The 9,910-nt window shown below is 36.7% G+C and overlaps 2 protein-coding genes across 4 annotated transcripts; one reads left to right on the top strand and one right to left on the bottom strand.

The window, feature by feature from the left end:
- Nucleotides 1-1,902: 1,902 nt before the first annotated feature.
- On the top strand, nt 1,903-6,094 carry LOC106300886 (putative pentatricopeptide repeat-containing protein At1g68930). Of its 2 annotated transcripts, none has more exons than XM_013737143.1 (5): nt 1,903-4,293; nt 4,378-4,503; nt 4,818-4,867; nt 4,994-5,030; nt 5,885-6,094. In XM_013737143.1, the coding sequence occupies exon 1, from the start codon at nt 1,918-1,920 to the stop codon at nt 4,153-4,155; it is 2,238 nt and encodes a 745-aa protein (XP_013592597.1). In that variant the 5' UTR covers nt 1,903-1,917; the 3' UTR covers nt 4,156-4,293; nt 4,378-4,503; nt 4,818-4,867; nt 4,994-5,030; nt 5,885-6,094. The 2 variants fall into 2 exon arrangements, with proteins under 2 accessions (XP_013592597.1, XP_013592596.1); XM_013737142.1 differs by having other exon boundaries at nt 4,381-4,503.
- LOC106300884 (putative U-box domain-containing protein 42) lies at nt 5,040-9,443 on the bottom strand. 2 transcript variants are annotated; one of them, XM_013737141.1, is made up of 4 exons: nt 8,896-9,443; nt 7,331-8,755; nt 6,924-7,233; nt 5,040-6,804 (listed from the first exon to the last, which is right to left on the bottom strand). In XM_013737141.1, the coding sequence occupies exons 1-4, from the start codon at nt 8,896-8,898 to the stop codon at nt 5,192-5,194; spliced, it is 3,351 nt and encodes a 1,116-aa protein (XP_013592595.1). In that variant the 5' UTR covers nt 8,899-9,443; the 3' UTR covers nt 5,040-5,191. The 2 variants fall into 2 exon arrangements, with proteins under 2 accessions (XP_013592595.1, XP_013592594.1); XM_013737140.1 differs by having other exon boundaries at nt 8,888-9,443.
- Between the last annotated feature and the right edge of the window lie 467 nt (nt 9,444-9,910).

Raw genomic sequence — 9,910 nt, forward strand, 5'->3', positions numbered from 1 at the left:
TTGCGATTTAACGCTAACCCGGGTGACCACACGGGGTTTCGAAGCCGGATCCGTATTGGAGCTGTTGCTCTCTTAAGACCACTAGCCCACCACCGCGTGGTTTTTTTTTAAATTCGTTTTACCTATCTTGTATTTGACAAATATTTGAAAGGTTTAATGAAATTAGCAAAAAAAAAAGAATTACAGTTGTAAAAACAGTAATATGATTCACTATATTACTAGATTAGACCTTAAAATTAAACTATGCTAATAAAATTTCTATACAAAATATATTATATGACACAATTAATCTTGAAAACAAAGGTGATAATAGATTTACTTCTTGAGTCGATCTGTTGATATAATGACCTAAAAATAGTCCATGCACTAATAAAATTTTCATTTTCATGCTTATTAAGATGTCTCATCCTCCCAAAATAAGAATTATCAAACAGTAAAACATTACTATTTTTGTATTTTATTTTTGATATATTTAATTACAAATTATTTTAGTATTCTTAATTATTATTATTTTTTTTTTGCTTATTTGATAATTAATTTTTTTAAGTATAACTTCCATGTTATCAGATTTCACCAGCAAATGAACAATGTATGAGTCACATTTTTAGCGTGGCGAATAAGTAAATTATTTTCAAAATTTAATGTGTTTGTAAATTTTTTTGGTCATCATGTGTTGATAAAACTAGTTGGTTTAAAATGCAAGCTAGATTTTGATACGCACGTCCATATGCGGATATTTTTCATTTTCTAAATTTATAATTTTATATTATTACAAATATTTTAAATATATAATTTTATTTTAGTGTTATATATTGTGTATCTTTATAATATTATTATTTATATTTATTATTTAGAATTATTAATATATAGTAATTTGTTTAATATATTTTACTTTGTTATTAATTTTTATTACTTAGTAATATATTTTCGAGTTAGGTACAATGAAATAACAATCTAAAATAATCAAATAGAGAATCTCATTTAAAATATGTTTTTTTCTTCAATTTATACACTTTGCATATAATACATCTTTAAAATTTGTTTATTTATATTATAGAAAATATATATGTTTAAGATATTTTATATTTACTTGTTGTGTTTAAAAAAATACTTTAACATATATCATTTTAGTATTTTACGAGATTTATAAGTAAATACACTTATTTTAGTATTTTAGATAATATAGCCCTATTATTTTAGTAAATTTCAAAATTGTATATTTTGTCAAGAAAAATTTGAAGTTTGGAAAATTACATGAATTTTGAATTTATTTTATTACTATATTAATATATTATTTTATAAAAAATATTTGAATTTTGGTAAAAAAATTGAAATTTCTCTCAACAGATTTTGTTATAATTAAAAAAAATTATAATTAAAATTTGATATGCTTGTCATTAATATTTTAATGAACTATTAAAATTTCATAGTGTTCTAATAACATATTTTTAAAATAGTAAATGAACTAAATGTTAGTTATATACTATTATAACTTTTGTATATAAACATTTTTAAACAATATATTATTTAGAGTTTCAAAAAAAAAGATAATATATAGTTGTAGGTATAAAAGTTTAACCTATGTTAATAAATTTATTTTTTGTACAAAAATATTATATAGTTTACAGTATGATGAGTGATAATTTATTTGATATAACTTTGTCATATATTAATTTTAGCATTTTTTTTTTGAATAGAATGTTAATAAAACTAGTTGGTTTAAAATGTAAGTGTTTGAAAACCTGAGTTTAGTGTTTTTTGATGATTTAAAATACAATTTTCCATATAAAAATACGACATAACCAAAAAAAAACAAGTTATTATTTTCAATTTTTAGTACCATGAAAATATACTTTATTTTATTTAGCGTGGCCACTTTAAACTTTAAAACATCCAATAAAGTGAGCAGTACAGACAATGGCGTCGAACTACTACTCTGCTCAGATAAAGCAATGCCTTGAGTTCGGAACTAGAAACCAAAGCCGCCACTTGAAAACCATCCACGGACACATCATCAAAACCCTTCTCTATCCAGAGACAATCCTACATAACAAAATCATCCACGCGTATGCGAAAATCAGAAACTCAACTTATGCTCGCCGAGTGTTCGACGGAATTCCCCAACCAAACCTCTACTCCTGGAACAGTCTCCTCATGGCCTATTCTCAATCCGGGCATCATCTCTCAGAGATGGAACGTACCTTCAAAAGGCTTCCAGAACGTGATGGTGTCTCCTGGAACTTGCTAATCTCCGGCTACTCCCTGAGTGGGCTTGTGGGTGAAGCCGTCAAGGCTTATAACACGATGATGAAAGATGGGTCTGGTGATTTTTTGACAAGGGTTAGCGTGATGACAATGCTGAAACTTTGTTCCGACAATGGGCGTGTTGGTTTGGGGAAGCAAGTTCACGTGCAGGTTGTGAAACGTGGGTTTGAGTCTTATCTTTTAGTTGGGAGCGCGTTGATGGATATGTATGCTAAAGTTGGTTGCATCTCTGATGCAAAGACGGTTTTCTACGGTTTAGAGGATCGAAACACGGTTATGTACAATTCGCTGATGGGAGGGTTGCTTGCGAGTGGAATGGTCGAAGATGCTAAGAAGCTGTTTCAAGGGATGGAGAAAGATTCAGTCTCTTGGACAGCTATGATCAAAGGGCTTTCTCAAAACGGACTGGAGAAAGAGGCTATAGAGTTTTTCAGAGGGATGAAGATGGAAGGGTTGGCGATGGATCAGTTTACGTTTGGGAGTGTGCTACCTGCTTGTGGGGGAATAGGAGCGATAGAGGAAGGGAAAAAGATTCATGCTTGTGTTATCAGGACCAATTTTCAGGATAACATATACGTAGGGAGTGCTCTCGTTGACATGTACTGCAAGTGTAAGTGTATAGACTACGCAAAGACTGTTTTTGATGGGATGAGGCAGAAGAATGTTGTGTCTTGGACAGCGATGGTTGTGGGTTATGGCCAGTGCGGTCGTGCTGAAGAAGCTGTTAAAATGTTTTTGGAAATGCAAAGAAGTGGAGTTGAACCAGATCATTATACGCTTGGACAAGCGATCAGTGCGTGTGCCAACATATCTAGCTTAGAAGAAGGCTCCCAGTTTCATGGAAAAGCTGTAGTGTCTGGCTTTGTACATTACGTCATCGTTTCAAACTCGCTGGTGACTCTGTATGGAAAATGTGGGAACATCGATGATTCCACTAAGCTGTTCAACGAGATGAGTTTCAGGGATGAAGTCTCTTGGACCGCGATGGTTTCCGCGTATGCTCAATTTGGAAGAGCCATCGAGGCTATTGATTTGTTTGACAGAATGGTACAACATGGACTAAAACCTGATGGAGTGACATTGACCGGTGTTATCTCAGCTTGTAGTAGAGCAGGGCTAGTGGAGAAAGGACAGAGATATTTCGAGTTAATGACAAATGAATATGGAATAGTACCGAGTAATGGTCACTATTCTTGCATGATCGATCTCTTCAGTCGATCTGGAAGGTTAGAGGAAGCCATGAGTTTCATAAATGGGATGCCTTCTCCCCCAGATGCGATTGGTTGGATCACTTTACTCAGCGCATGTAGAAACAAAGGTAACTTAGAGATAGGTAAACAGGCGGCTGAATCACTCATAGAACTAGATCCTCATCATCCTGCTGGCTATACCTTATTGTTAAGCATATATGCTTCAAAAGGGAGATGGGACTGTGTGGCAAAGTTAAGGAGGGAGATGAGAGAGAAGAATGTGAGAAAAGAACCTGGACAGAGCTGGATCAAATGGAAAGGGAAACTGCACAGTTTCTCAGCGGATGACGAGTCAAGTCCATACTTAGATCAGATATATGCTAAGCTCGAGGAACTGAACCAAAAAATCATAGAAGATGGTTATAAGCCTGATACTAGTTTTGTTCAGCATGATGTTGAGGAAGCAGTTAAAACAAAGATGCTGAACTATCACAGTGAAAGACTCGCCATTGCTTTTGGGTTAATATTTGTACCCTCTGGCCTACCTATCAGAGTAGGGAAAAACCTTAGAGTGTGTGTGGATTGCCATATTGCCACTAAACATATCTCCAGAGTCACTGGTAGAGAGATAATTGTTAGAGATGCTGTTAGGTTTCACCGTTTTAAAGATGGAACTTGCTCATGCGGAGACTTCTGGTAGGCATGATGATTCCTCACTGCGAATCTAACAAAATCAGAACAGAGTAGGGAAGTTTCAGTTGTTCTGCAAGCTCGAATGCTTGGAATAGGAGCCGCTCCATCACCTACCTGAAGACTTTAACAGATAGAAGAGGAACAAGTAAGACTTTCTCACTTTGCTTACACTATGTTCTCGGTTTCTGATCCTAGACTTCTCATTTTATTGATGCTGATACAATGTCAGCAGGATTCTAAAGCTGATCAGTTAACTGCACGGAGCTCCAGTTGAGTGAATTGGCCAAGAGATTACAACAAGGCGCATCCATATATAGTTCAGCTACAAGATTGAAAAAGATGGAGAGCATAGATGGTAAGACCTAGCTGGATTTATGATGGCGATACAAGAATCCGTTTTGGCTACCAGAGAAACTATAGATGATGTAGTACCTAGTGGTCAAGGGCTTGCTAAAGATTTTTTTCTACTTAACGTTGGATTTAGATAATCAAATTGAATTTCCTAAGATGCTTGACAACTTAATAACATTTTTCGATCATTTTATTTATTCGACTACAAATGATATATGTTATCATTTTATTTTGATTTTTTTATTCTAGCAAAGACAGAACCATATAAAAAGCTTGCATTATATAGTCTACTGATTTCTGTGGAAATTAATGTGACAGAGCTTTTAGCCACTCGAGGCATCCAATGTTGAAGGGAAAAGAGATAAAAGGTAACTTTCTTAGCAAATTGTTGAAGCTTAAGGAAGCACTTCTTCCTCTTATCAAATGCTCATTGGTGAGCATGTTTTGGTTTGACAATAGACAAACTTTGAACCCTTTTCTTACTTTCGTCGCAGACTATGGCCCAAGAGGGTTCACAACAGGAAAAAAGAGGTGAGACCTATGCATATATATAAATTGACAATCTGGCTGTCACGAGGATGTCAAGTTAAAAATCTCCGTTATTGGTGTGTGACAACAACGTAAAATCACTTTCAAACTGAAAAATATATACACTGAGTACAAAGAGAGGAATAAATCATAATAGTCAGGCCCTACGGGGTTTCAGATGTCACTCTTTCTGTCATATAGACAGAGAAACTTGGCATCTTGTCCAAACGCCTCAAGATATTTTCTGCCATCTGCCTTGTGTTACCATCTCCACGATGAAAGGCGCTAACCAACATACCTGACAGCATCCTATCTTGTGATATGCCAAATGCATACCTTTGTCCACCTCTAATTAAGAACTTGTCAATCATCCAAAACGCTTTTTGCAGTAGAGACTCTTTCTTGTGTTCTTTGACCGCATTTATAATGAGTTCTACTGCATTCATTCCACTCAGCATGTTTAAACTCTGCTCCACATCAACTTTGTCATCCAATAGCGTGCATATAGCTGATAGTGCTGACTCCACTACCTCCGTTTTATCACTCTGCAAACATGCTAGCAGCTTCGTGACTGCATTTGCTTCAACCAAGCAAAACGTGGCTTTTGCAGAACATACCCCTCTGTGGATTGCGCATGTCTCTACTTGCTTCTTTTTAGATGAACGTAGTGAGAAGGACCTAGGCATACTCAATGATCCCATGAACTTCGTGTTCCTAACTTGTGGTGCCCTTGATAAATTCATAGTTGTAGATGATAGATTTTCTAATCCAGTCGCTGATAACCTTTGAACTTCATCGCTTGATGTTTTCATCAATAAATCAGCAAACACTGATGTCAAATCATGGTTTTTGGCTAGGTACATCATTTGAGGCTCATACAGTGTAGTTGTGAATCTCACTAAGATGCCAACGAGACCTTCGAGGAAATCAGTTGCGTACCTGCTTGTTCGCGTTCCACTTCTCTGAATCAGATGGATTGCATGCAGGATTTCAGACACTATGCTCTCGTTGACAAGTGCTAGGTTAAGAGTCAGATTTTGGTGAGGCAGTTTAGCAAGTAACTTGGCTGAAACAGCATGTTTCTCCGTTATCAGATTTGCTTCTGCTGGGCACTGGATAAGATTCTCTGGCTGGCCTCTCGTTTTACATAGTCTCTCCGATAGCGTATGACCGATGAAGGGTGTAAGTGCAATGAGAAGCTTCAAGGCTCCAACCCCCAATTCTTCATGAGGATTGTTGATGAGTTCTATCATGGCAAAGCTTGCATCGGTTTCTTTGATCACCGAGACAATAGTTGCCATTGCTCTGGGTGATTTAGACAAGGATAGAAGAATCCTGATCAAATCAATATTTAGATCATCTGGGCTTGAGTTTTTGAGCATTTGGATGATGTTGTATACAAAGTAATCCGAGCCTAGCGTGTGGCCTGTGGTATTCACCTCAAATGTCTCATGCTCCACCCCAGATTCTAGTATGTTTGCAAGTATTGTAGCAGCTTCGTTCCTGGAGTTCATCAGATCACTGAACATCCGCTTGGTGAAAATCTCTTCAACCATGATCTTGATGATGCCTACTTCTACCAGTATTTGCTTGTTGGGGTGATACAATGAGATATGAGCAAGAGCTTTGAAAGCGGCTCTTCTAGCCTCGATGTTTTCACTTTGCACCAGCCTGAGGAGCGCAGGGCAAGCCTTCTCAGCTACATTAATCTTCTTCTCATGTCCAATATCAATTTCTACAAGGTATGCAGCCATTACCACCTGCGTCTCTTCACTCCCTGCATTAACAAGCCTTATGTTTAGATGAAGTCCAAATATATAGTTCCAACATAAACTGATGCATCATTATTGTTGATCATTTCACTGCAGGTTTATGCTTGTATAAGTTAGGAATTACCTTCGGCTAGATGAATGAGAAGAGGTTCTAAGAGCCCACTCTCTGCCATTTGCTTGATATTGTGAGGGAACTTCTCTAGATTTTTTAAGATTTGGTCTGCTGTTTCAGACGCAAAGGCATCCGACTCTTCGTTGTACTTTGAGGTAACTAGCATCAATATTGCCCCTGTAGCATTCCCAATCTTCTTACATGCATGTTGAGATTTCGAAAGCTCAAGCAGTAAGGCTAGTGCTGCATGTCTTACAGTCTGGTGACTGCTTCCCAAAAATTTGATCACGCATGACATAGCTAACGTATTCACAATCATTTCCTGTAAGATAACTTTGAGATATAAAAAAAAACATTGAAACAGGAACTAGCTGTGTCTAAAATGCAACTTTAAGTAGTGTAAATGAAAGAGGTCGAACCTTTCCTTCATCAGTGTCTTCATCTGCTAGTGTCTTTAACAATTGTAGCAGTTCATACCTCACATCTTTACTTCTGTACGATAGGTATCTGTCAAGCAACTGAATGATCCCAGCTTCACGGACTTTTAACTTGTTGTACTCTTTCCCTTCACAGGTCATTTGCAGATCCCTTAATGCATCGATAACCATGCTTTCTGAACCGCCTAAGGATAAAGCTGCGTGAGCCACCTTGATTCTTGCTGCCTCGTTTCGCACTTTCCATTCTCCAATGATGGTTTTCAAGACAAGATTGGGACTTAATCCGGTTGTCAACTTTTGCCCTGTGACCGGACAGCTAATCTCGTCCGAGTCTCCAAATTTGTCAAACCACTCTGTCACTGCTTGTCTTTCGCAGGTTACTCCTGTTTCAGTGGTGACTGGATCTTCCATTACTTCTTTGGTCAACGGGCAGATGAATGCTTGGTATGGTGGCTCCATGAACTGTGTCACCTGTGGTAACATTGACAAGGATTCGCTAAGAGTTCCGTACTTTCTCTGCCTGCTGCTAACGTTCGTGCTCCGGATTGAGATATCTGGTATCTCGCTCATTTGTGATTGTGATTCACTCTGAGTTCCATACTTTCTCTGGATGCTGCTAACATATGTGCTCTGGCTAGGGATATCAACTATCTCGCTCATTTGTGATTGTGATTCACTCTGAGTTCCATACTTTCTCTGGCTGCTGCTAACAATTGTGCTCTGGCTTGGTATATCTGGTATCTCGCTCATTTGTGATTCACTCAGATCCCCATACTTTCTCTGGCTGCTAACGTATGTGCTCTGGCTTGGGATATCTGGTTGTGATTCACTCAGGTAACTTGCATAGGAAACTTCAGGATCACTAGGATAGAGATCTGTCTCTATTTGCTCCTCTGACACCAACTCCTCCTGTGTCCGCCTCTCAGAAATTTTCTGCTGAATATTCTGTAAAATCTCACTCTTACTACCATCTCCAATGTTAGCGTTCTGCATCTCATTTGAAAGAGACTGGACAACCACTCCTATGTATTCTTCCTCGTCGATTATCGCTTCAGGTATGGACTGCAGAGTTTCACCAATCTGCTTCACAACGCCTTGAAAGCCTGCCTCAATGCTTGTCAGATCAGTGGTTGATTCTGGTCCGTTGCTTTCTTGAGTTATCTCGAGGAGGTACTTGGCTGCTTCTATACTCTCGGATAGTGATTCAATCACATCCGTTGGACATGTGATGGAACTCTCTCCTGTCTGTATCTCCATTAGCACCACTGAGACTCGATAAAAGTAGCATGCACATTCAAGGAAGCTCCCTGTTTCTGATTTTAAGAGCTCCAAAGATCTGATCACCTCGGAAATGGACTCCAACAACGATCCAATCAATGTATCATTTGTAGTTATATCTTCTTGGGTCTGAGATTATATTGCACAGATAAGGAAAAGGGTGAGAGATTTGATTGGTTTGAGAAATTGATATGATTCAAGAAACGAATGATTTTTGAAGGTGCAAAAGGAAACAAGACAAGATTGAAAAAGAGTTCTTACCGACATACCATTTGTTCAAGGCTGGTTTTGTCTCACTCTGATTACCAAGTCTCTGATCTAGCAAACGACTTCAAGGAAACACTTGGTCCTCTGTTTCATGGGAGAAGTTGGAACCCACTAAAGGTAAATTTGTTGTGCTGATGATGATGGAGGAGACGACTTTTTTAGCAGTTAGTGGGGACACAGTCATATTGCATAGGACTCTGTAAAGAAGTTGAAGTATTCAAATCAGAGAGTCCTTTATTCAAGTCTTACCTTGTTCGTCCATACAAAGCACCAAACATAATCGTTCCAAAAAATATTTATCAGGATTTGGTTGACTTTTTTTTTGGCTCTTCTTGCACTTAACTTCTTCAGATTGGTCGGACCACACGCCCGGGTAAGTGAAGATGGTGAGAAAGGAGATTCAGCTCAGCCTCTTGTTGTTCCAATTCGGACTGTAGTTTTTTATTTTTGACATATTCGTAATAAGTGTACTTTCTTTAAATTAAAGAAGGATTTGGTAGGTCACTTTCAATGTCATTGTCTTTGTTTTAAGGGTTTTGTTTGTTTAATGTAAGAAGAAGAAGAAGAAAAAGAAAAGTCTTTTGGAATTGGTAAGATGTGCACATTTATTTTTCAATTTGTTACAGTTGTGCAGAATTATATATGCTATGGTCGTTGGTTCTTGCTTGACACTTGAGGATAAGATATTCACATCTTTGACCTTATCACGTAGAACTTCTATAAATTAATAATGTTGGACTTTAAAATTTTATTAATTTATAGAGATATTAATTTACAAAAAAAAAATTTCAGATTTTTCTCTATTTTTAAATATTTTTATTAATAAATTAAGAAAATATTTGATTTTTAACGTATATAAATTATTTAAATTTTAGAAATTTGACTTTCATATTATTTTATTATCTTATTTGATGTATATTTTTATGTTTCATATAATTGTTAGGTGGTTTTCGATATAATATTATTAAAATATATTAAAATATTAAAAAAATAGAAATATTTTCATTATAAATATAA

The sequence above is a fragment of the Brassica oleracea genome, chromosome C6, assembly GCF_000695525.1.
Source record: "Brassica oleracea var. oleracea cultivar TO1000 chromosome C6, BOL, whole genome shotgun sequence".
Lineage (NCBI taxonomy): Eukaryota > Viridiplantae > Streptophyta > Magnoliopsida > Brassicales > Brassicaceae > Brassica > Brassica oleracea.